A 26,927-nucleotide genomic window follows, 5' to 3' on the forward strand; every position below is an offset into this window, starting at 1 on the left:
AACACGCGCTGCAAAAAGCTACACTGACGTGCAGAAGTCTTTCAACTTTCACTACAGAATTTGCATCTACCCCGTGAAATAAGAGGTTTTCTTACTCTTTGACTCTCTGAATGCTTGTTTACCGACTTGTAGATTCCAATCTGACGCTTTCCGGACCACTTTTCTCTGCCCATGGTCCAAAACAAAAATCCTACAACCGGAAATAGATTAGGGTGCTTCGTCCAAACTAGCTTGTGTGCTAGTGTTCTTGATGGATTCTTCTTTGGCACTCGAAATCCCTTCTATGTTCTTCCTAAAACTCTGATCTCTTTATTCTAAACTCTTTCTTTCCTATAGTTTTGATCTATACTTTGGCTCCTTGAATTCTGGAGTAACAGTCTTTCGCAAAATTGCTCCTTCTGTTTTCTCTGCTGACCACTTCCTTTTTTGAAACACACAATTCTCACTCTTACTCCTCCTTGTGGTCCGGGATACAAATGTTCATGCTGTAATTTGTATGCCAGGTGCATGCATTATCTCAAATTCCTTACGTGATTCAATTCTTGTGCTGGTGAGTGTCCATCGTGGGGAGTTCCTCCACACCGGGATGAATGGAATGGGAAATCCTGTGAAGTGGAATGAGGATGAATTTGAGGATTGAGGTGAAATTCCCTCACACAAAAATCCACCATATATCACTGAAGCTACAACGATAAATAACACTACCAATGAATCTATCATTCTTCCGTTTGCATCGCAGCCCGAACAAGAAGTCGAAGGGGAGGCCAGGATAGCAAGGAGCGAAATAAAAGTATTCCCTCGAAAGTAAACTTATTGATTCCCGGAGAGCGAGAGGGGATTTAATATTTAAGTTGGAAAACGAAAATGGTCAAAAGCGTAATATCTTCACTGTGCAATCGGAAGAAAGTGAATGGTTGGGAGAGCTTTTCGGTGTTTGGCTGGCATGAGGGGTGGAGGGCATCTCATCAATACATCAATTACTTTGGCAGGTATTTTATTAGCAAATTACTGAGTGGAAAACATATTCATCACGTCCAATGTAGATGGCCGATTAGTGTAGATTCTCATTAAGAGTGGCCTTTTGGGTGAATGCAAATCTTGAGCGCCTTGAATGTGATTATTGGCAATTGGATTGATTCCTATCTGTGTAAAAGCTGTGCCGGAAGCTTCCAACCCTCTCGTAAATTGCCGTGTGTGTTGAGCTTTTTAGCATAAAATTCACATGTATATGAAAAAGGGATGTGTGCATGTCACTCTATGGCGTAGAGCATTAGGGGAGGGTAAATGAATATTTTATTATTGGTGGAAACTTATTACTTTCCGCATTGAAAAGTGGCTCCATTTCGCCTCCTTACCTACGAATATCGTCGTGTTGCGATGTGAAAGCATCACCCCTCAGCTTCCATCGGGCTTTTCACCACCCTCGCCGATGGAGAGCGCCGTGGCGTTTTCATACTGTGCACACCATGTGTATGAATTAATTAAATAAGAATTCTTAGCGAAATCATTAATTATTCCACCGCGGTGGAGGAGGTCTAATCTCCTTTATTTTTTGCCCGTCTCTCCACCTTTTCTCAGCTCGACCGTGGAAGTTTCTGTGTACACTTTTGCCTTTTATTGGGGGGGCCATAGTGAATTTTGATCTCGCTGGAAGACCAAATTTATTGATTTTCACACATAAATAACCCAGTGAATGTGGAGTGAGGGAAAAGTGAGAAATAATGAAAAATGTACCTACATGAATAAGAGTGGCGGACGTGGATGGAATATTTTTCTTCCTTTCTTGCCATTACAGCTCAAATGATGAATGAGAAAAGTCGATAAATGCACAAGCTTTAACACTAAGCTCCCAACTTGTTTGACTCTCTCAAGGGTGAAATTGTTTGTTCACTGTAATTATGTTGGATTAACTCAGCATTTGCATAAGCTTTGCTTTTTTTCTTATCAACTCTCGCTGTGTGTATGAGTAAATTATTTTGGTGGAAAGTGGTTTAGAATCACTTACACTTTAAGTACAGACGGTAAATTTATATTCCACGAAATTCAACGTGAACTTGAGAATTCCTGCAGAATATGCCAAGAGTTTTCCCAGGACTTTTCAAACGTGCGTTGAGCGACGGAAAAGCCTCTGCCTGTTAATTTTATCAATCACCCTCACTGTTGTAATGTCTAATGGAGAAAATTAAATTAAATGCGCCTCTCAGAGGTTCTCCAAGAAGACCATCTTGATGATTTCCGTTTGCTCACTTGCACGAGGACATTCTCGTGGAAAATTGAGTGAAAAACATCTCACGAGACTCGCGCCAACGGTGGGGTTGATTAATTTAATTATGACCAGGCTAAAGCTATTAATCTTTCTCTACATAATTGACCGAGATTAGGAGCGGATTTATTTCCGTGTTTTACATAATCCACCACCGCGCTCAGGTAACAAATTTCCCGCCAAATTAACCATGTGCGCGGACGGATAAGTTTTTCCGTCCACATTTTTTTGCCCTCCTCACATTTTTTTCATTAAATTAAACCTCATGAGCTTATTTCATTTATATTCCTTATGGTCTGCGCGAAGCTACGCAGCCGGATGAATTTTTCCAACCATTGCAAGCATTACTCTGCATTAACCGCTGTGAGGGTGGCAGTTCCCCTTCAAAAATTCACAATTTACCACAATATTCGCGCCACAGTTGGTATATTGATTAAAATGTTAATGAATGTGGGTGAAATAATTGTATTTTTAATTAGATTCGCCATAGTTTAACATATTCCGAGATTATGATGATGTCTATTGACCTCCGCTGGACACTTCCCATGACTTTCTCGCGCTGCTTGTGGCAATTTTGTGGGGTTGTGACGAGCGTATATGTGGCATGTGAGGAAATATAATGTATGAAAATGGTATAAGTAAACTTTTCCACTCGATTGTGAGCCCCAGACAAAAAAAATGAAGAAGTGCGTGCGGAGGTGAGACAAAAGTGGGGCTTGGAGAGAACATCTCGGAAAATTGAGCGTCAAGTTTGCTCCCGCAAGGAGCAACATTTGAGCCTTTTCCACCCCTGGTTCTTCGTGGGGGCGGGCAAAGTCGTGTGAAGAGGGAAAATTATAATAAATGACAGTGTTACACTTTTTCACTCTGTAGCCATTTTCATCCGACCATTGTGAGTCACTTGGGGTGTTGTGATCTCTCAAACCCGGCGAATACCCAAAAGGCGACCCCAGAGATGATGAAGAATCCTCAGGGTGTTAAGAATTATCCTGCGTGAGTGGAGATTCTATCAGTGGCTCCCAATCTTTGGGGAGGTTTCCAAACATGAAAATTTGTCGTATGGGATTTCCCTTTCGAGTATCTTTCGCTCCATCTTATCCTATGGGCAAATCGAGTTGTGGAGGGAAAAAGCAGAAATTCCCCTAAAGATTAATGAGATTGCTTGATGAGACAGTCAATTAATTATCATGCGATGTTGTGTTGGAAAAAAGTCCCAGTTCATCTTTAAATTGAATTTTACTGAAAATTTTCAGCAAATTAGGGTGTTTAAATTGCTCATCGAGCTTCTGTTATTGCCCAGCGAACACATTGACCTAAAATCAGCATGTTTTTCGGTATGATTCACTGCTAAAGAAAAGTGGAAATAACCGAGCAACTCCCATATAAAAAAAGCTCTCAGACAATATATGAAAATAGGACGAAATTGACTCACTCCTTGCTGAATTTTGAGCAGTTGAAAGCAATCTTCTTAGCACATTATTTGAGTATTTGTTCAGGTGTTGTTTTAGCGAAAAATATATTTGACTGCAACGTACTTTCATTATGCGACAATATTATGAAATTGATCAGCAAAGTTTATTCGCTGGGTGGTTAGAAAAATTATATACGTCAAAGAAATACGACAGTATGAGAATCTTGGCTCTCTGCAAGCTTATCAGCGTTTTCTTTCTTATGTAATTAACATTTTGTATACACAAGGATAAATTGAACGCTGATTTGATTAGTCCAGCAAACTTGTTCTGATTATTCCCACCTTCGCATCTAATTAACGCTTTGTAGAGGGCGCACTTTATTGCTTAACTTTTTCAATTTCGAATCTAAATTTAAATTCACCGCCCTCGAGTTATTTGTTTCCTCTACACTTTTCAATTGGTGGCAAACTCGTTTTTTCCCATGCTTATGTTGGTGTGTATGTTTTTTTTGGTTTTCACCAACTCGCGAAACTCTCTAGTTGCAATATTGGCGAAGCCTGATGGGTGAGTGTATAAATTTTTGGGGAATTTGCTATTTTGTAAAAGTTTATTTATATTGAGAGTTTGGCCAAACAATTTTCCACTGGAAATTCATATATTGAATATTTTTGTGTGTCTTTCGATGGCAGAAAAAATCACCCTCTTCGAATTGACACTCCTTCGAGTGAGACTTTTTGAGCTGTGATATAGTTTTTTCCCTCAACTTTCACCTCAATCAACATGTTTATTTGCATCAGAAATCTGGAATGTAAATATGCGCCAGATGACGACCTTATCAACCACGCTATCTCTTTCAATTTCTTCCCCTTGGGACTTTTCGTCACTGACAAATATCTCCCTGGGAGAGTGTTTACCAATGATACTCTGGGCATGTTTTCGCGCCATTCGTCCTATTATCCATTTTTGTCAAAAGTCACTTACAATTTCCTGCAATTAAAAGGGGATTTACTCGAGGATTATCCTTCAGCTTGAAGGTGTGGGGACACACAGCATTTTTCTCCAGCCACGATGAGAAAGTCCTCTTCACTCCCACTTATCAAAATCATCCCTAATCGTGTGCGTGCGTGCTTGGATATTGGAATTGCGAGGGCGAAATTCCCGGGGATCTGTGCACACGGGTGTGGAAAGGCATCAGGAAAGGTGGATAGACGGGGGCTGGGATAAAAGTTTGACTGACGCTGATACAAAGGGGAGAAAGAGAGAAAAAGTGCGTCGGAAATTGCGAGCTTAGGGATGGGCGAGGATGCCTTGAGGGCAAATATCAATTTTTGTCGAGGCGTGGGGGCGACACAAATGTCTCAAGCTAAAGAAGACGTTTCCTCACTTCATCTTTTCCTTCTTTTTTTCCCTGCTACACTCACCCTCCCTTGACAGTCTGGTCGACGGCTGGTTATTTCAATCCCCCGGCGAATCATCATCTTCACTCACAGTATCGCCAAGGGGGATTTTTCCCGACCAACCCCGAAGCTCTCCACACGCTCTCTCACCTTCTCGTGTCGTGTGGATTTGATGTACTTAAAATTCTGGTGAAGTTTGATGAATTTGCCATGATTGGCAATATACGTGTGTGTATTTGAGGTCCTGGAAGTCGTTAAATCTCTCCTGGGTTGAGGAGCTTTCGCGTTTTCACTGTAGGAAGGAAAAATCGCACCCTTCTCGGCACGCACAATCAAATCTCCAATCTAATTTCATCCTCTGGTCTCCCCCGCTGTGTGGCCATACCGCGATTTGAGGGGTTGCTCAGTACCATCCCTCTGACCGAACTTACAGGCCATAGTCTCACCAATCAATACTACATGTTAACTTTCAACGATTCCTCTTCAATACGTTTGAATACATCCAATATTCCAATTTCTCCTCCGCCCGGAGGAGCGTAGAAATCCCATCTCAAGATGATTTGAAGCATGCTCTCGACAACATTTAATTGACGCGACCTCATTCTGTGCTCTCTCTCTTTGCTTTTGGCAAAATTCAGAAGATTCACACCATCATCATGTCTGATTGCAGAAAACTCAATATTTTCGAGTGGTGATCACTCACCATCATCGCTTTTGTGTATGTGTTCTGCTAAAGGTTCATTTGCACTTTCTTGCTTTCAGCGTGGCGCATTTTCTCTCACTGGCGCACAACAATTCTCAACGATGTGCTTCAATTATTATTTTTCCATCATGTTCATTCATTCCTCTTTGTCTCGCCACGCTTTCGCAGCAACCCCTTTCGTTTGGGGCGCAACACAGCATTGGCAAAAAAGGGGTGAACGCTGGTTGAATGAGAAGTCAGAATCGGATTGGCAGAGAGACGGAATTTCAAGGAAGGGATCTATTTGTTCATATCTCGAAAATCCCCTCACCCCGGAGGTGCTCAGCAAAGTGAGATATATTCCATCTAATTGGGCTCGCAATTAAACAATGGACCGAGACTCACCCCTGAAGGCATCCACAATTTTCCCGGGCACAATCAAGCCGGTCTGTTGCATGGGGTTCTGGTTTTGGGGGGCGAAATTCATTTGGCCAACAGTTGAAATTCGTTGAAAAGTCGAGGAATTTTTAAATTGAATTCTTGCCATGTGCTTTTTCCACCCCAGATACGCAACACTTAATTAATCACTGTGGTGATTAATTAATCCACCTCATTTTGCCCTATGATTATTAATTGATTTTTCACCACCATTCAGCACACTTAATGAGGCTTTTCACCCTCAGTTAAATCACACTGGTGATTATGATGAATTTTCTCAAGAGTGGAAGCACCAAACTCCGATCTTGAAAGTTCTTCATTCGAAAGCTTTGTAATCCTTCTCGAGTGTCTGCTGAAACAATGAACATATACCTGAAGAGTATTTCACAATAGTGGTCAAGTCAGAGTCTGATCCTCTGATGGAAATTGCTTTACACATATTGAGAGTCAAGATATGGAATCTATAGGGATAACATCTACCATTTTATAAAATCTATTATTTGAGAAACATTTCAGTCATCGCAATGTTCCTTTTAGAACAAAAGGTAGAGAATGTCAATTAAAGAAACGGACAATGAGTGCAGGAATCTGCAGAAATTAATAACTCAACTCGTATCTCAGGAACGTAATATTGAAAAGTTTAGAAAGCAATTCATAGGATGAAATGTGTGAGAGAAATTCCGTTACCTCTAAATACTATAAATTGTTCATCTTTTCCTTGAAGATTCTTCTAATAGTTCACCTCTTCATGTGTAGACTCTTTTGTTCACGCCTTTTTGTCCTTCTTATCTAATGTCTCTTCTTCAGCATACTTTGCTCACTTGGTTCTCTTTGTTTCTGGATTTTTTTTCATTCTCGATACGCTTCTGAAAATCTTGCCTTTTTGCAATCATAATCCATTCAGATCATCTCTAACCTTCTCACTGACATGTCTCTTTATTTGCTCCAACATTTGCCATAGTCGAAAAAATACCCTCTCGACACTTTGTGACGCAAGCGTCCGGGCGTCCTGCGAGAGTGGAAAATATGTAAGTCAGGAAATCAAATTATAATCTTGTACAATTCCCCAAAGAGTTGGTGGTGACTGATGTTCTCAGCGGAGATATGGCCCAGAGGATGGGCGTTTGTGGCCAGAGAATGGGAGTAATTTCACACGGCTAGGATTTTAATGGGTGCCTGGGAAAGTGGGCGAGCATTCTTTGTCTCTTTGGCCTCCCACTCCTTGGGCAATATTTGCATTTTTTCGTCATATAAGAATCCACAGGAGGAAATAATAGCTGGGCCGACGAGAAGAATTTATATTCATTGCTTCTTGTGAATCTCTTCTTCTTTTTTTTCTTGCTTTCTGGGGGTGACACGCGGGAAAAGTGTGGAAAATGGGGTGGATAAATTGGCGAGAAGGGTGTTTGTGTATATTTCGGGAATGTTTTTGGGGTGTGGGTGGACCATTTAGGCCTGTGGTTGGTCCTCAGTGCGATGGAAATTATTCGCCTTGTCGGTAAATCACACAAAATTTTTGCGCGCGAGATGGGAAAAGGAGGAAAATGTCCCTTTTTGATTTAAACAATTTTCATTGATTTTCCCTTCGATATTCTCGCAATGCCTCACATTGTTTTCTCAATTTATTCTCATGATTTATCCACCATTTATTTTTCCCGCCATTCCTTTTGCCTTTACTGCCTTCAATCTGCGCTGTCATGGAAATCAATTTATTTTTTTATGCGTCCACTCTGTTCGCATGGCAAAACTCTTCATCTCGAAACTATACTTCATGGCGATCTGGCAATATTTTCAGCATAAATTGTAATTCAATAAATAATTGAATTGATTATTATCTATGGCAAAAGTGGGTGGCTTTTATAGAGTGAAAAGGCCAGCATGTAAAAGGCACACTCCATTGCCAATTGTGCGTGCGCGGTGGTGTGGAGCACGGGATGAAAATCAACATTGAATATGATTTAGTGGTTAAAATATTAATTGAAATATTGAAATAGCACACTGAGAATGTGGTTTATTGAACATCCTGCGAGATTGTCACAGGATATTTTACTTCCCACCCTCACTCCGAAACCCTCGCAAATCCCACCCTTTTTCCACCCACGCTATTCCGCTCTTCCTGGATTTCAACATGGAATTTCAAGCTCATTATTCAAACCAACTATCTCCACTCTTCCCACACACAATGACTGATGCTCTTCTCTACAGTGTTTTGCAGAATATGTGTGTACTTTCTGCCAAGCAACAACGGATGAAATGTGTACACTCCCCCAAATAATTACAAGATCACATACAGGAAATTGTGCTGTAGCTTCTTGCGGCGCTCCTGAAGGCTTTCCATATAGGCTGCCTTGGCATGTGTCCAAATTTGAATGGCAGCGCGAGTTAAAATGCTAATTTTCATCACACATTGTAAAAATTCCCACTCATATATTTTCGTTAATATTTAAGAGAATGCAAAGCATAAATCCATGTCCAGTGCTATGATTTATGCAATTTTCAGTCATGGGATAAATATTTATTTCCTCCACTGATTGTGTGTGTGTATTTGTGTGAAAACAGTCTCCCGTTTCAAGGGTTTATTCTCAATACGTGGAATCAAAAATTACTCTGCATGAATCATCAAGGGGAAGAGATTTCCAAGTAGTTTTGTACTCGAGTATCAAGATGATCATATTCTATGCGAGGTTGATTGAATTTCTTGTATTTTCTTGGAAAAAACATTCACAGTACACTTGTTTAAGGTCAAAAACTTGATATTTGGGATCAAAAGTAGCAATTTAAAATATGAGAATCCTTTAAGCTTCGCAAATGATGCATGAAAAAATCAGTTGATTCAGAGTTAGAGCACAGATCAGCAGTTATTCTCCAAATTCTTCAGTACAAAATGCATAGAAAATCACTCAATTTGGGGTACATTCATCCATTTTTATGCACATCCCTCGGTGGACTGTCGCCTTTTTTGCACTCTTTTCTCGTTGTGCAAGTAGAGCGAAATAAATGCAAAATCCATTTAATTATGATTGGATTTTGCATATGCTAAATATTCAATTCCTCATTTTTGTTATTTTACATTTGAACTGTTTATTTATTTATTTGTCCACTCCGACCACGCTTTTTTCTGGTACACTCGAAAATCCCATGCCAGAGTATTTAGAGAACAATTGAGTGGATTTGCACAGGTGTTCGCGAAGTGAGGTTATGTGTGCGAGTGTGCAAATATGTGTGAAAGCATTTGTGGAGGGAAAATGCTGCGATGTAGTGAAAAGCTCCTTTCTCGGCTAGTCCAGGAGAAAAGCTCCTTTGTCACTGTACTGCAGTTGGTATTCAAAACATGATTTCCTCCCACTTTTTCCACTCCATAGACTATTTTTTTTTTCCTTTTTTATTCCTCCCCTAAAACCCACCCTTTTGTGTCGCGAACGCGGGAGATAGAGAGAGAGAGAGAGTGGAGAAGGTGTGGGTATTTACTGTGTGATTACACATTCCCTGGTTTTCCCATGTGCAATTGATGGGAACGCGAACTATGGGGACATAAGCAGCTTTACTTTCCCTCCAATTTGACGAGCAGATGCATTCATTGGCGACAAATTCCTGTCGCGAGTAAATCATGAGAAATTGGCAAAACTTTTCACGTGACTCTTCCAGCATTTTCCACCCTCCAACGATGGAAATCATCATCCAAATATTTCATGCTGTACACTTTCTTTGGCCTGACTTCCTTATGGCGCCTTCTCCTTGGGCGGATTTCGGGATATACGAGGAGTGAAAGAGTGTAGTGAAGAGGAAGGGAATTACATGGTGTAGTTTTTTCTTGTCCTTCCCACGCGCGCGCTTCTGCCTTTTGTGCTCCAAAGTATTTTGTATTGCACGTGTGAGAGGAATTCCTCGCCAATTTTCAATAAAGGTGATTGAATTTTTGAATCTTCTCTCCCCTTGTGATTGAATTTTCATTGGGTAGGAAATTCCTGAGGGCGGTGGAAATATCTTCACGCGTGTTGAGCGCGCAACTCTCAGGTAGATGGCGCACGGCATGTGAGCACGCAGCAGTGCTCAAATTTAGCAAATAAAGCCCTTCCGGGCGAAAGGGTCATTTTCCCAGTGAAATACAATACTTTGTATGTAATTTTCGTGCTGCGCGGGTGGCAAATAACCTCCGCCCACTCATTGTACTCTTATGCGGCATTGTTGTCGCGGGGCCAGAAAAGGAGTTGTAGGTTAGCTCGGGGAGCGACTTGATTATCCGTCACGCACGCTCGCACGAATAAATCCCAGGCGGAGCGGTTGGGAAATTAAAACGAGGGAAAATGCGGAGCAAACGCGATGTGGAGAGCACAGTGAAGAAGATGAAGAGAGAGGAATTCTCATGTCGCTGAGACTTTGCACGTGTTTTCACTCCATCTTTCGCGAGGGAGGAAAGCAATTGGAGAAAAATCACGGATGGGATGCTAACGGAAAAATATGCTGAAGGAATTCCTATCGTCATATATTAATATTCCCCTTCCGCACAGTTTGTCAAAGTAGCTGGGAATGTGTGTTTGTGGCCTAAGAAGAAATTTAATTCGTTAAAAATGGTATGAAGACTGAAAATCCCACTGTGGCAGATCATGGTATAAATTGTGCAAAACGAGTCGTTTACCTTCTCGCTCTGGATTGGATTTTGTCAATTCATTCTTCTTCCATTTCTCAGAGATTTTTTTTATTCGCAAGAAAACTGAGTGCAAAGGAGGGTCGGGAAAAGCTGAGGGATCAAGAGGATGATTGCAAATCTTCAACTTGTTACCTTTTGACTCACGTCTGTGCTCACACGCCAATGCCAAAATGGAATTACAAATTGGACAAAATGTATAACAATGCAAAAGATTTCTCTCTTATGTATTTACCTGTACTCAGTGAGAAAAAGGCATTTTTTTTGACGAAACAGTAGCTGGAATGGGTTTAAAACTGCTTTCTGTATAATTTTGTATGCATTTTTTTCCTCTTGTCTATGGCATAATTCTTTATTTATTGTATTTCAGTCTCATTTTTTCATTTTTCGCTCAGAACAATGCATTTTCATTGTCCATAAAATGAAGAAAGGGATGTGATCTGCATCATCTTCTGAATAATTCTCAACTATTGTTTATTACATTCTCACTCCTCAATATTACGTTGAAGGTGATCCTTCAAACTCTTCCTGTGCTTTCACACTTCTAAATGATAACCTCTCCCGAATCGGGCACTGGGCCTCTTCAAATGGGCTTCGCCTAAATCCTAAAAAATCGCAGGCAATTATCTTCTCAAAAAGGAGTGCTAACTTTCCTTATTTCACCGTTCTTCTTAACGGTGAAGTTATCCCTTATGCGGATCAGGTTAAAAACCTTGGTATTGTCTTTAATTCGACACTATCCTGGTCTGATCATGCCACCTCCCTTTGCCGCAAGGTCAACTATTCTCTTTACGTCCTCAGACGCTATCGGGACATCACGCCCTACGACACTCGGTTGCTTCTCGTGCGAGCGCTAATTATGCCATTCTTCTCATATGGAGCAGAGCTATTCTTCCTGGCGGATAGTGACACACTCCGTCGGCTGACTGTAGCCTTTAACAATTGTGTCAGGTACGTCTGCGGACTGGGTCCCCGCGATCACATTTCTGCCCACAGGGATGTGCTGGTGGGCTGCAGCCTGTCCTCCTTCCTGCAAATGCGAGCCCTGATTTTCTTAGATCGTCTTTCCATCAGCGGCTGCCCTGGATATCTGGCTTCACTCTTGACGAGGGGTGGTTCGACCAGGCTTCGGGGACTTCTTGTTCCTCGAGCTGAGCATGAGACCTTTTTCCGTACCCTCTTTGTCCGGGGGGTGTCGCTTTACAATGCCCTCCCGCGTGAGGCGCGCGAGACCGTCGGGGGCATCAGGAAGCACTTTCAGGCTGCTGAACTGGTCAGTGACCCATCATAGTTGAACGTTTTGAATACATTTTTTTTTTTTTTCTATTGTCTTGTCGATTCTTAGTCTTTGTTTTTCCGTTTTTTTTTTAATTTCTCTTTAGCAAATTGTAAGAGGGGTAGGCCCTAAAAATTCTGCTCAATAAAATTGAATTATGAATTATGAATTATTAATATATCTCTCATTCCTTTTTTATTGCTTTACGCAATTAATTCCTTATGACACGGAAACGTGCGCTTTATATCACTCTTTGCTTCCATTTCCATTATCAATTTAATTGAGAAATTCATAACCTTTCAATTAGGTGACTCTCTTCTCACCTTCTTCGTTGCGCTGAACATTCCGTGAAGTTAAGTGAATACCAAGGAAAATCTCGGCGGAAAATATTGCCCGTAGAGAAAAACTAATGAGTGACTTTATGTTACCATGACGATGTTTTATACTGAAATAATGCTCAATCTTTGTCGTTTTTTTGCGTGTAAATTACAAACGCGCCACGGCAAAAAGCCTCACAGATTCATGAAAATCACTTTGGCGCGCTTTTTTTCTCCTCAAGCGGCCACGAGGAAAATTTCCACCGCCAAGCGGGAGGGATTTTGATTTAATGCCTCACAGCGATTTTGTAAGACTTTTGATAAGAATTTTTTTTCTGTTTCCTCCACTTTTTCTTGGGCTGTGATAATCGACTATCAATTTTTATGTCTTATTCCTGCCAGTGAAATCTTCTGCCGAAGGGATGTTTTGCCTGGGGAAGAGTGAGGTGAAGTGTAATCAATGGTCGTGTGGAGCAGAAAGGCGGCGGAGGGAGACGAGAACAATCAGTCAAGCAAAACAACCCTTAATTTACTCAATTTCTCTCTGGATGGGTGATTTTTTTTCGTGTGCCGTAACACAAGGCGAAGAAGTTGAAGGGAAAATTGGCCAGAGTATGGCTGTGGAAGGAAGTTTCGCTGGGGCAACACGGAAAATGCCTCAATTAGAGTGCATTTTCCCTCCCCAACGTGAGTTGCGTGTCGGAAAGCAGATCCCCTATTTACTCACACATTCTCCTCATTTGGTGCAAATGGCCATTGAGGAAAATGTAAACGAATCACTGTTACAATTTTCTTTATTACCAATTCCACCTCCCTTCGGCTCATAACCTGTAGTCAACTCATGACTGATCGTTTCTTGCCTTGCCTTTTTAATTTCTCCGCACAAGGCGAGCAAAATCGTGTGCAAAGTGTACTTCAAATGTTCTCTATTCTATTAGCTGAGATGTGAAAGCGCAAAATGCTCTCAACTCTCAGTACTTTACAAACACTGAGGGCTTTCCAACAATACCACACCATATTAATTGGAATCCTTCTAGACTGTAGAAATTGATGGACATTCGACAGTGAAAAATTGCGACATTGTGGGGTGAGAATTGACATTTATAGTCATTTAAAACTGAAAGCTCGTAATTTTGCGGCATCCAGTCTTTAATCTACATAATTGGATTGACTTTTGATGTCGACAATTGGCTGAAAATGTAATCACAATCCATCGATGGCAATAATCATAATGAATTCATCCACTTATCTCCTTTCTAAATCAATTAATTAGCTATTTAGGCATCATTGATCGCCCGATTTCATACGGCCATCAATTAATCATGTCGATAAATCGCTCAATCACTCGTGTGTAGTGTACATTTAGCGCGAGCTGTTAATATGCCCTGCGGAGGAAAAGTGGGAAAGCGGTGGGAAAGGATTTCTCCCTGCGGAAAAATGCATGATTTTCCACTTGTAAAATTGGGTAGGGAGGGAAAGCGTGAAAATTTTCGTGTTTTATGTGAATATTCACGGTGAATTTTAATGAATGTGTGTATTTTTCGTGTGCTTGGCAGGACTCTAGCGGATGGATTGGTGGTATCGTTGGCTGTTGGTCTTCTGGGCACTGCTGGGCATCCCATCGCCACCCTTCAGTGACTGCCGGGCGAGCAACTTGAATGGCGACTCATCCGCCGCGTCCAGACGGTGCAAAGTGACGGAGTTTCCGTGCGAGAACGGCGGCTGCATTCCTCAGTCCAAGTACTGCGATCAGAAGTTCGACTGCTCAGACAGATCCGATGAGCCTAAACTGTGCACAGGTCAGTGGGGATTTGCCGGTCGCGCTCAATTTCCGGGGGTTTGAGGGTGGTTCTGCGAAAGGAAAATGGATAGCCAGCCATATGGCAGGATGACAGATGAGGAGTGTTGGAAAGCGGATCAATTGAAAAGCCTGAGCAAAAGTTCTCTAGCTCATTTTCTCATCCGCCTCCCGAAAAATCGTCCGACTATCACTAACACTCACCACGTTTTTTTTCTATCTCTTTCCACCCTTTTTCTCTTCTGCCAACCATAAATATTCCAGTGTGCAATCGAACACTGTACGGCGAAGTGGGCAAGACTTATGAACTCGATGTCCGGCAACCGAAGGAGCTTCCATTTATTTGTGATTTCAATTTCACCGCTCTGGGCAACGAGCACGGAGACATAATCCAGGTGAGTGGATTCCATGGGCCTCTTCGAGGAAAACACATTTATTCTCGAATGCAGGCATGCAAGAGAGGATATTTATCAGTTTCTCGGCTACATTTTTCCCACGTGAATCTTTCATCTGCTTCATTTTCCACTGGCAAAACTTCTGGTGGTGTCAGGTATTATTGCTGCCAGCGATTGTGCAGTGAATTCACAGGGTGAAAAGGGAGTTTTGCAAAGAGAAACGATGTTAATGATCTAGTGGGCGTGGCTTACGCGTAGGCGGAGCTTAATGTAAATCTTCTCCAAACAATGGTTTAGTTATATTTGATTTGTTCTATATTTTACAAAGTTTTGGAACAATTTTCAACTTCAACGTTGTTAAAATCTCGCTGGAAATTACTAACAAACCCTGATAACGCAGTAAATATGTTTAATGTAACTTATAATAATAGTCAAAAATTACTGTTATTTTTGAAAGAATGTAATTTTCTGGACACTTCGTTATCATTTAAAATGTTTAAGAGTGTTGTAAGCTGTAAAACTACCCTGTAACATTGTTCTGCATGCCAAAACGGGTGCTAAAGTAAAAATTCACGTAATCTTTTCTCCCATCGGTGAATAAGTAAATTGAATGAGTATCGCTAGCATCGTCCATCAGGTGAGATGCAGCAGTTAAATATGTAGACGTGTTTGGATGAAAATTTCAGGACACATCAACCGGAGGGTGGTTCATGTGTCATGGCGTTAAGTAAAGAGTATTGTTCAGCGTGGCATGATATGGCGGTGTCCAGATGCAAATCATTGAAAGCCTCTTTCGCTCATCCTCCAGATCAACTTCAACAAATTCAACGTGGGCCGCTTCACGTCCTTCAAGGATGCCGGCTGCCACGACGGCTCCATGGCCATCCGGGAGGCACAGCTGCCCTGGAGCGGCGGTGTGTGGTGCGGCACGGCGTGGGGATTCAATTCCTACTACAGCGAGACACAATCCATTAATGTGTCACTGAGATTGTGGCGTCTGCCGGGGGGCTTGACCGCCGCATCCAGTGCATCTGGTGGAAACTTCGAGTTCGCCCTCTCATACAAGTTCCTCAGGAGGGGTGAGTTGATTTGCAGCTCTTGGCAATATTTTACACTTTTGCCGCAACAGTGAATCTTGTGCGGCATTATTCACTGGCCGAGATTAACCGAACAGGGCTTTACCATTTTTTTCTGTCGCCCTATAATTCCAAAGGGGACGCTTTGCTGCGCAGCGACGAGGGCGCGTGGATGGGGGAGCCAGTGCCGGACAGCTACTGCAATCGCCATCTGTACGACTGTGACCAGCGCCGCGGCGGCTGTGTGATAAGATCGCCCAATTTCCCCGGCATCTATCCCAGGAACATCACCTGCTTGTACAGAATCAGCCAGCGCACCATCCCCAATGGGCTGCACGCGATGATCGTGCTGCGGCAGAGCGACCGCCACAAGCTGCACATCAAGGATCAGGCGCCGCAGATGGAACAGAACAGCCGCATGCTGAGGAGCTGGGAGCAGTGCGACCTCGTGCAGGACTACATCAGCGTGCGCGACGGCAAGACTCTGGACGATCCCGAGATCGCCAGGTTCTGTGGCGGAGACACGCTGCCCGAGATCATCGCCAGCGGCTCGGACATGGCCATTGAATTCAAGACGTCGCCCTACGACAGCCTCTTCCACAACTTCCAGGCGCCGAGCTTGATGGGATACGAGCTGGAGATTACGGTGAGTATTTGAGCTGCTTCCTCAACATGCTCCTCGCCTTGCCGAAACTGTCACAACTTCGCTCTAATTGAGGATCAATATTCTCGTGAGGGAGGCAGAAAGTTAGTCATCATAATTGCGTTTCCGCCGTGGCGTCGTTTAGAAGTTTTCAATGCCTTGGAATCTTATTACAACAGATGAGTGACGATTTATCAATCTGTCTAATGCTAATCAATGCAAGTCATTAGTTTATACACAATTAATGAACCTCAAATGTGATGAAATTTGTGTAAGAAGATTCCAAAGTGAATGACAAAATTAGGAAAATGTTGAAAAATCAGCAATTAAAAATAATTTAAAGTTTAAAGTGTGAATTCAAAAAGCTCCTTAAGTTTCTTGAATATATCATTAATCGCAAAAAGACAAAGAATTGACTAGAAAATTGAACTCGTCATCTCGAGTCCCACCAAGACATGTGAAGCAATTTTAGAATGCAGTAAAATTAGATTTTTTCGGAGAAAATGCTTATTTTTCGACTTTTTCTATTCATAAAAAATTAGGTCAGGCAGCATTCAAGCTTTCACACTCAGTGTCCATTTATCGCACTCAATTCACTCAGAAGCGCTAATCAGGTCCTTATCTTCATGCTTTTGATATTCTCAAGATTAAGCCAATTATATCGCAGTGTGTTGAGTGGTAAATCTCCCAAAAATGGTCTTCATCCTCAAATCTATGAGTAAATTGACCTTTTCCCACACAAAGTTCAACAAGCATTTTCTTAGGATTTCAACGAGAAACTTGCCAATTTTCACTTCCTTAACCGAGATCAAGTGAAACCAAATTCTTTTCCCTCCTCCCGAAAAGTCACCCAAATTGTTGGGATTTTCTCCGGAAGGAGCGCAGAGAAAAAAAAAGTATCGCGTAAATCAAGAAAGAGGAGGAAAAGTCTCATCTCGGGGAGAAAATCACCAGAAAGTCAACAGAATGTGAGACAGAGAGAGAGAGAAAAGAGTCTTGTTGACTGTTGAATTTCTCACCGAGTTAATCCAAAGTCTTATGGACATAAAAAAGGCGCTCAACCCACACCAAGAAGGATGGGATAGGAGGAGTGGGGAGAAGGGATGATAAGACAACTCAATGATAGTCATTGGGAAAAGTTGAGGAAGACACCATTCACCAAATGCTCGCCTTCATATGGGAATTTTGTGTACTTTATCTCAACTTCAACTCCCGAGACATCTGCTCACATATATCGCTGGGGTGAAACTTTGGCCAACTCCAGCGCGTGTGATTCTCGTGCTGAGACACTTTTGAGGAATCATTTTGAATTACAAAGTCTCGGCGGAGCTTAGCAAGGCGATGAACATTGAAAATTCATCGACAAGTTGGGCTTTTTTTTCCCTTGATAAATTACACATTCAGCCTCTGTGAGGCGATGAATATTACATGGGTGGAAAATTAGTGCTTTGAGACACACTTTCAACAATATGGTGAATGTCAAATTGATCTAGAATTGAGTTATCTACCGGACTTTGCTTATAATCTGCGACAGGTGCCAAATTTTGCAGTAGTTTATCATTTTTTTTTTAGGGAAATTGAATTCGAATTCACGTGTTTTAAAGAGAATTATTGAAGAGAAAAGGTTTTCGCAAATTAACATAGATTTTCAATAGATAAATATTAAAGTGGCCAGAATCGCCCCGCTCTCACCTATTGAGATTTGAGCAATGTTCATATTTCCTGCCGCCGCTTTTTGCAACTCTTTTCACGTTGGAGCTTATTTTCTCACTCATAAAAATTCAAGTTTTCCACTTTATATAATAAAATGGACTGTTGTTGGCGGAAAGACATCGGAAATTAGTTCATTTTATGTTTCATGCCCTCCTACGGAGTTTAACTATAAAATTCCAGCATGCGAGCTGTAAATCTTGTGCTGAAAAATTGTATTTACCTGGCTGGGCGACTGTCGTCCTGCTGCAGAGCATGGGCGAAGACATTAAAGCGGCAAGGCGGAGGGAAATGTCCCACGGAATGCTGAAGGTGAATCGAAGGTGCATAAAGTCATGAGATTACTCTCTTCTCTCTGTGTCATTTCCGCTCCTGTGGACGACACGTGTGCAGGTGAAGTACGTGAATGCAAATTCGCAGTCCTTCGTTCCGCCAGACAGTCGCTGTGAATTTACGATAAATGCTTTCGAGAATCCATTCGGCGAATTGGAGTCGCCGCGACACACGCTGCCGCCGAACACGCTCTGCCGCTACTACTTCCAGGGGCGCCACCACGAGACCGTGTGGATCTCCTTCCTCAAGTACAACGCCGCCCTGGACACGAGCGCCGTGTTCGAGGCGCAGGCCGAGTGCGCCCCACAACTGAGGATCTGGGACGGCAAGTTGGCGGCGAGCAACCGAAGCCATGGTGAGTGCGCGGCCCACTTCTCGTCCTTCCCTAGATTAACAATCACTTCGCTACAGGGTCGCAGTACGACTTCACGCCCAACTCCAGCCTGCTGGCGGAGATTTGTCGCGAGGACGTGCCCAAGCTCTGCTCCCGCTCGCTCATCACGAAGCGCGCGCGTCCCTGCACGGCTGACGGTGAGTAGAACGTGTCTCTTTGCGCTCTCGGGCCGTGGGAAAATTCACTTTCTCCCCCTCTCGCGCTTACCAGGCAAAAATCATCCAGGATTGATCTAAAAATAGTTTCCTCTATCTCGTACTGAGAGGAAATTGCAATTAAAATTGGTGCAAAAATCGTCAAAGTCAATTAAGGAGAACACGGTGGAAAATGACGGAATTTTTTTTTCCTTATACTAATTCGAACGGAAAGAAATTATAAATTTTTTTACTATTTTTTTAACCTCTCATAATTAACTTACATTTAAGCATTTTTTCCGTTTTACGTATTCTTCATTTAGTGTTTAATTAGTGTTGAAGCTTATCAAAATATCTCTTAAAAATGCTGTCAATTAATTTTGTGCATCTCCCATTTTTTCTCAGTTTGTTTATAGAATGTTATGTGGCAAATTTATTAGTGTTACTTTTCATTACTCGCGACAATTGCACAGAATAGCTCTTTATCGTTTAATTAAATCAACAAATTCTCTACAAAACCGAAATTTAGAATGCAGACTTGACTTATTTTCAGCCATTGATGGTCAAAATGCATTCATGACAATTGATTATGGCTTTTTCTATAGCTCCCTGCACTCTAATGGATTAGCTTGTTCTGCACAGCAAAGAGTCGTTATGAATAATCAAATGGAATGAGCCAATTGAGAAGTGAAATTCCCAGAAGAATTCCACTCGCAGTGAATTAATTGTTCAGTAGTGACAGGAGCTATTGAAAAGCAATTGATTTTCACTGAACTCATTGTGCAAATTCAGCACAAAGAGTCTCAATGCGATATCAATTAGTGGATGGAATTTTATGCAAAATACCTCCAAGTTCTTTCACTTCCGAGTGAAGTGTGCATGTAAGGCGATGAAATATTTCTGAATTAGCATTGGGGTGTAATATAGCGAAGTGAAAAGTCCTGATGGCAAACTTACACCACACCAGAGAGAACTCATCTTCCACGCTGTGCACTCATTTAATTGTTCACAAGATATTACCACACTCCTTTTGCTGCTGCCGCGAAAAGTTTTCCCGTGCAAAAATCTGCAGTGCGCGCGAGAGGAATGAAAAGTTTCTTCACACACACACACACATAAGTCAGATTCATGCTTTATGGTTTTGCACACAGCTTTTTTTCGCTCTCCTCCAGTGAGTAAAAGCTTTTTTCCCTCTGACTCGTCAAGAGCGTTGTTAGACTTGCCAGTGCAATTGTTTGCATCTCTTGGAAATTCCTTGGAAATCTATCAACTAAGCAACTCTGGGAGAGCAGCACATTTTCTCCACTCCTCTTCATCATCGCATAATAAACAGAATATAGAGAAAAATTTTCACAAATTCGGCATGTCAAAGTTTCTTTCGAGAACACTGCAATAGATATTTTTAGCATGACTACCAGCGGCAGAAACAAAGTGGAGAAATGGTTTGAAGTGGAAGTTGAGTGGAAATTCCAGGGACTTGTCGTTGCTCAGAAGAACTCTTGTATATTAGAAAAATACTTGCGCACTCGTAAATTCAACTATATTCACGTAAATATATTTCCTTTTCACTTTGTATTTATTTTTCTAAATTTTCGCGTTAAGAGCAGTTTTAAATGCTTAACTTTGTAATTTTACCGTTCGTACGAAATTATGGCTTTTTTTCACCTGGAATTTGTCATGCATGAAAGCAGAATTAATTGCAGTGCATTTTCCGATAATGTCTAAAAATTCTTTCTTCAGAGATAAAAAACTCCACCCACTTAATTGCTTCACCCATAGAAGTTTAAAAAAAAACTCTTCAAATCATTATAGCAAAATCAAAGAAAAGCGATATTTTGAGTGAAATTGATTAAATTTATTTTATTTATATCACTTTGTGATGAGTCGAACTGCAATTTCTCTTCAATTTTCTGCAATTTGAAAGCAGATCTACTCGATATGAATATTTCAGGAATTTCAGGTGAAAATTTTCTGAATCTGAATGTGGAATTGAACTCTCTGGAGTCTCTTTAAAGCACACCTACCGTTTACCTTGAATAGCGAGCGCCAGAGAGAGGAGGAATTGATGGAATTCCCAATCGGGAATTCCGGGAAGTGTCTCCCACAGCCTGAGAAATACTTGGAAAGCCTCTGAAGCACCGCTCTAATTACCTCCATTTGGCGCTCTTCCTTGCAGAGAGCTATCTATCGACAGGATCTGACCTCACGATGGAGTACAAGCCGAATCCGAGCGGCCCGGCGCGTCTGTACGGCCCAGTGGCGGCCTTCCGGCTGCGCTATGAGTTTGTTGACACTTCGCTGGGCGGCACGCCGCTGGATCAGTCCTTCGAGACATCGCTGTTTGCCCCCGAGCCGGCCGCCCTCACGCAGTCCCAATCCAAGTCATGCAATCGCCTGTATCGCTCCATTTCCACGACTCGGGGCATCTTCCGGTCGCCCACGAATGTATTCTTCTACGGACGTGGCGGATCTGAGAACATTTCCTGCACAATTCGATTTGAGGCCCGACGCGGCGAGAGCGTGAGGTGAGTTCTATAGAACACTTGCGAGACACCCACACTTGGCGAGAGAGAGAGGGAGTGTGTGGCAAGAAAGTTTGTGGGTGCGCCACACTCTTGTATTTGCAACTTTATCAAAATTGTGATAAATGGGAAAATGTTGGTAATATCCCGAGGGATGCATTAAAAATTTCCATAAGTCGGAAATCTTGGAATATATTAGAATTAATGTTTTGGGGGGCCACGCTTCAGATATATATTTTATTTATTCATGAAAATCTTCTATATTTCCTCCCAAAACTCTATAACACTGTGTGTCGTCTGCCGCTTTCTCTCTGTTACCCAAAGAAAAAAAAGCCCCCCAAAGAGAAAACGCGTAAAATGGGCTTTTCGCGGCAGAAGAATTCCCAAGAATAGAATAGAAAAGGAAGAAGAGACAGAGAGAGAGAGGGAAAGAGAGGAGAGAAAAAAAACTTTTCGATATCGCACACAATTTTCAATCAAGATTGTCGTCAATGGGAGGATGAGATGCGCTGTCTCTTCCTCTTTTCTCAGAAGTGAAACTTTCTGTTTTGCTGTGATTCTTTACATCTTTTCTCTGTGCCACGGAAGGAAGGGAAAAAAAGTTGACTGGAATGGGTGAAGAAGTGATCGGCAAAAAATTAGCCGGATTCGTTAGACAATTGCCTGAATTATAAAGAATGGCGAGAATAGACTTTTCCCATCTTTTAAATTATATAATATCTTTTACAAACAATTTTCTACTTAAAATAACTGGCCTAGTTTGGCGATGTTGCTCTGGAGAGGCTGAAGAAAATCAATGGGATTTAACTGAACTGAAATTTGTTGTTGAATTGTCGACTGGAAGAAGAGATGATTTATTTATTATTTCAGGCTAACCATCACTCGTGCCCGCTTCGGCGGTCGCTCTTGCCAGAACATACAGAACCGCTCCGGGCGCTGGCACTGCGACCATCACGGGGGCCCCGTGGCGGATCTGCGCATCGGAGAAGTGCCCTGGATGGACGTGGGCCCTCTTCCGCGCGATTGCATCTGCTCGGACGTCTCCCGGTCGCTCATTCTGGCGCCTCTGGCAGCCAACATAGTAGAAGTGCAGTTCAACACACACAGCATGAGCGTGGATCAGGATTTCCGTGACTTCTACTTCGAGGGCAGGTACGAATTCACGGCGGACGGCTGTGCCACGGATTGGAGCATGAGGCGCCTCAAGGGCAGGAGTGGCAATGCCTCGCTATCGGCGTCCGAATGCGCTCCGCTGATTCAGCCGTGGCTGCTGGAACCGGAGTCTCCGGAGGGCTATCTAGTGCTGAAGCTGAAGGGCTTCTGGATGCCGACAGTGATGAATTCTGTCGCTCCGTGTCCCACCGATGCCAGAATCACGGTGTACTCGACAAACAATCCGGGCAGTCAGCGCGATTTGTGCCCCACGACTGGGAATGACGTGGTGGCGTTCTCAGACGGTTGGGACAGTGCTTTCGAGTACAGTCCCGTGGAGTTGTCGCGCAGCCTCGTGGTGGAGTACAGATCACCGTGGAAGTCGGGGATTGACAACCTGGAGTATAAATTTGCTTGGATGGAAGTGTTTCCGCCGATTGAATGCCATCACAAGTGCACAGAATTGCAGGTAAATTGATCTTGATTGGATTCTCTGCTCTCTAAATTGCTCTAAATCTCTTTCTCTTCTGCGTCCTGTCAGGCGTGCATTGCACCTGAATTGTGGTGCGATGGTGTGAATCACTGTCCATCCGGACAGGACGAGAGCGCCGTGGAGTGTGACATCAATTTGCCCCTGTCGCCACTGTACGTGGGAATCGCGGCGGCCACATTCACGTTGCTGCTGTCGCTGACGGCGGGCCTGGCGGCGTGTGCGAAGCGCAAGAAGATCGAGGTGAAGCAGCACTACGACGCTCACGGGGATGTAAATGGGCACTTCCCGCCCCACTTGGCGGCCCACCATCATCACCACCTGCCGCCGCACGCCCTGCCGCCCATCTTCATCGACACGCCGGCCAAGGACAGCTTCTGTTGACAGGAGATCGAGACGTCCGTGTAGCTGCGAGGTGAGTGCGGATCGCGCCAAGGGTTGTGAGTGAGTCATGTGAATACCAAAGAAGCAATACGTACTCTGAGAAAATCAATATCTGTGCTAGATGGATATTTGACGAGATCCTATCCAAATGCATTGGACAATTGGGGAAACACATGTGGAGCTTTTTCTTGCGTTGGGGCGGCAGAGAGAGAGCCTAACAGTGGGGGGAGAGAGAGAGAGAGAGAGCGTGGAAAGGTTCACTCTCTCCCCAAATCGACTGCCTAATGACTCTCCTCTGACCCACAATTTATGGAGTATTACATATGGTGCGAGCATAATTTTCTCAGGCTGCGATGGAAGGGAAAAAAGAAGGGGTTGCACATGAGAAAGACAAATTAGTCGTATATTAAAGCTCAGCATTTCACAAGTCACGTTTAGATATTTTTTTCTCTCCTCGCCTCGAGTGTGGAGGAGAGCGAGGGAAATCCTCGACAGCACGCATTTTCCTTTCAATTTCGCCTCCCCCCCACCCGCCCTGAAGCCTGTTGGGGACTGCAATACTATGCTCAAGTTTCCCCAATTTTTTTCCTCACACACGCCAAAAAATGCCGAAAGCAGGCAGTGTAGAGGGCAAAGAAGAAAAAACATGTGCGAGGAACTCATAAGAATAAGAACACAACGAATATTAACTATTTGAACTTTTGTAAATAATATAGAAATACCAGACACTTGTAGTCTCGAGAGTGATAAATTTTACCGTGAACATGAAAAAGAGAAGGAGAATGTTTTGGGTGTAAAAAGTATTATTCCATGGGAATTCGAGGAAATAATTTTTCATACAGTGTGACATAATTTCCACCTTTGTGTTTTTTTTGCCACACGCAATTTCAGCATTGCAGAGAGAAAGAGTCTGCAAGCGAGAAATTAAGCATGAGAGTCCCAACTTAATAGACTGTTAAATTATCCCGGGCAATTTATAGTTAGCAAAAGCTCGCAATTTTCTCTCCCCTGGAAAGACGGCAGAAAATCAATCTGCAGTTCTTCCTTCATCTCAAGGTATCGAAATAAATAAATGAAATATTCATAATATAAATATCATGAGTGAGTGGATAAGTGAATTATTAATGGATGAGTGAGGAGAATATAGAAGAGGAATCATTGTGCAGATGAGACTCGCTGGCATGATTTCTACGCCCACAAATACACTCATGGCAATCATTTCGGGAGCGGAACGGCGTGGAGAATAATTAGGCAGTGAAGGATGTATTTTATGGTAATTTGTACTCATTTCGATATAGTCTCGCGGTCTTCCTTAAGGTCTTTGTCTCAATTTTCTTCTTAACTCTGCACTCTTTAATCACGGCAAAGCCAAAGTCTCTAATCGCACTGTTGCTGGAGTCTCACTTCTACGAACTACAATCCGTTTTCCTAATTTCGTTATTGTCCTTTCGTGCTTCTGGAGAAGACATCTTCCTCCCTTGGAAAGGAAGATTTTCAATCTGAGCTAAGTAGCTTCAATGCTCCAAAATTTTCGTCTTTTGTAACACTTTTTCCTTTCTCGACTCTTCTTTGGATTCATGAGAAAGATTTTTATGAAAATGTTTGGCTTTTTCTTAAAACAACAGAATTATTATTCGGTTTACTTAAAGTAATCGCATTAATTTCTCAAGAATTTCAATTATGTGTTTTATTTTGAAGGCAAATCTGCGTTTCCGAAAATTTTTGCCACGAGTGTCGAATATTGTTTGGTAAAAATCTAATTCTGAATTCCATCGTGTGTTCAATCATCAGAATTGTTGGCGTAAATCACTCTTTTTCTCCTCTTCTTTCGATCCCCTCCCAAATATTTTCTTTCCCACGGAAAAACAGAATAATTCAGAGGGCGAAGGAGGGTGGCAAAAAGCCGAGGCGAAAGAGTTGATATTGTGTGATAAGAATTGGCAAACTTTGGGGTGAGCAGAAGAAGAGAGTGAGAGAAAAAAGCACTTGAGGATTCTCTCGGTCTATTTATTTTATTATATTGTGTACATGTTGGCTATAATAAAATGGAGTGAAATGAATAATAAATATAAAAGTAAAATTGTAATGAATACTGATATATTATCAAGCTATTTTTCACCATCAAAGGCGAAAGAGATTACAAGTGAGACAAGCGCGATAAGTCATAAGGCGAGAGCGTAGAAAAATGATAACAATGTGATGACATTATTTAGAAAGGAAATTTCTACAATTAACTCTTAAGGAATGTGTGGCAATTGATATTTTATTTCCGCATCTGATGTGTTTGGAAGTCGTCAAAATTTGTAATTTGTGAGGAAATTAATCAAAAAAAAATGGTGGTGGATGAAGAACGGGAATTATTTCCTTGTTAATTGTTTGTCTGAAAGTCGAGAGCGCAAATTTGGCGGCGGGGGAAAATGGGGTGGAATAATGCTGCAATTAAGACCATTTAATGGGGTGAAATATGCAAAAAGAAAGGGTGCAGATCGAAAATGACTCGATGGAGCTTCGCTTGGCTCAGCAAAAGGTGAAACGTCCCATTTAATTTCACACCAAATCACATTGCCAGGCACAAAACAGGGGTGAAAAGTTTCTTGGCTTTAAGCGATGCGATCGAACATAAGAAGTTCTTGCGATAACCGCTCTTGGCGCTAGTACCAAAATGTTGTATTTAGGATTTTTCAATTATCACAATGTCGTGAAGAACCTAAAAAAAGCAACTCAAGAAGCTATATTTGAGTTTAGGGATGGAAAAGTGAAGCATTATTGGCCATACTGTATTTTGCCTTAGATTGAGATTTCATATTTTCCCCTTTTCAATGCCTAAGAAAGACTTTTTAACTTAATTTCTGTACTCTTCCAATGCTCAATTACAAAAAAATATTCGGTTTTCTTTACTGGTGTTTTAAAAACCACCTCTAATTTCCCTATATTTTCTTTTGTTATTTCATTAGTGTCTTTTTTCCATCCTTTCTGTCTGTTTAAATACATTTGCTGTTTGCGGTCTTAAAGATACTTTCAATGTGATTTTCAATGTATTTTTCCACCTCCTGATGCACCTCTGCGTCGCCCAGAAATTGCTGGCTGAAAAGAGCGGAGCACTTTTGCCATGCTCGGTGGGCGCAAATTGAAGATTTAATTGAATTTTAATTGCAGGTAATTAGGGAGATGCAAAATGTGTGCGCTTTCGAATTCACGTGTGTTGAAAATGTTCCGTGTCGATTGATATTGATTTCTTATGAAATTTCACAATGCAATTCTCATGTCTCTCTTTCTGCCTTATGAATAATTATGTGTGCGTGCTTCAGATTTTCTGTTCGCAATGTTGAGGACAGGAAAGAAATTATGCTCTCTTCGAGAAGCAAAGTCCTTGAGTTGCTCGTGAAATTTGCAAGAATCTCAATTGAAGAGTCTCGCGAAGTCGAAGGAGCTCGGAATGTTCATGCAATTGTGGGGATATTTTTTG

General features: G+C 42.1%; 1 protein-coding gene across 1 annotated transcript in view; it reads left to right on the forward strand.

The window, feature by feature from the left end:
* LOC132255585 (uncharacterized) overlaps positions 1-26,169 on the forward strand; it is a 41,934-nt gene extending 15,765 nt beyond the window's left edge. Inside the window, exons 2-10 of the mRNA XM_059751679.1 lie at positions 13,987-14,229; positions 14,493-14,623; positions 15,432-15,702; positions 15,837-16,345; positions 18,446-18,740; positions 18,797-18,916; positions 21,090-21,438; positions 22,306-23,056; positions 23,129-26,169. Of these exons, the coding sequence (XP_059607662.1) occupies positions 13,998-14,229; positions 14,493-14,623; positions 15,432-15,702; positions 15,837-16,345; positions 18,446-18,740; positions 18,797-18,916; positions 21,090-21,438; positions 22,306-23,056; positions 23,129-23,461 (2,991 nt within the window). The 5' untranslated portion in view covers positions 13,987-13,997 and the 3' untranslated portion in view covers positions 23,462-26,169. The remainder of the gene's footprint in view (positions 1-13,986; positions 14,230-14,492; positions 14,624-15,431; positions 15,703-15,836; positions 16,346-18,445; positions 18,741-18,796; positions 18,917-21,089; positions 21,439-22,305; positions 23,057-23,128) is intronic.
* The last annotated feature ends 758 nt before the right edge of the window (positions 26,170-26,927 follow it).

Source organism: Phlebotomus argentipes, unplaced genomic scaffold (assembly GCF_947086385.1).
Source record: "Phlebotomus argentipes unplaced genomic scaffold, Phlebotomus argentipes genome assembly contig_5, whole genome shotgun sequence".
In the NCBI taxonomy this organism is placed as follows: domain Eukaryota; kingdom Metazoa; phylum Arthropoda; class Insecta; order Diptera; family Psychodidae; genus Phlebotomus; species Phlebotomus argentipes.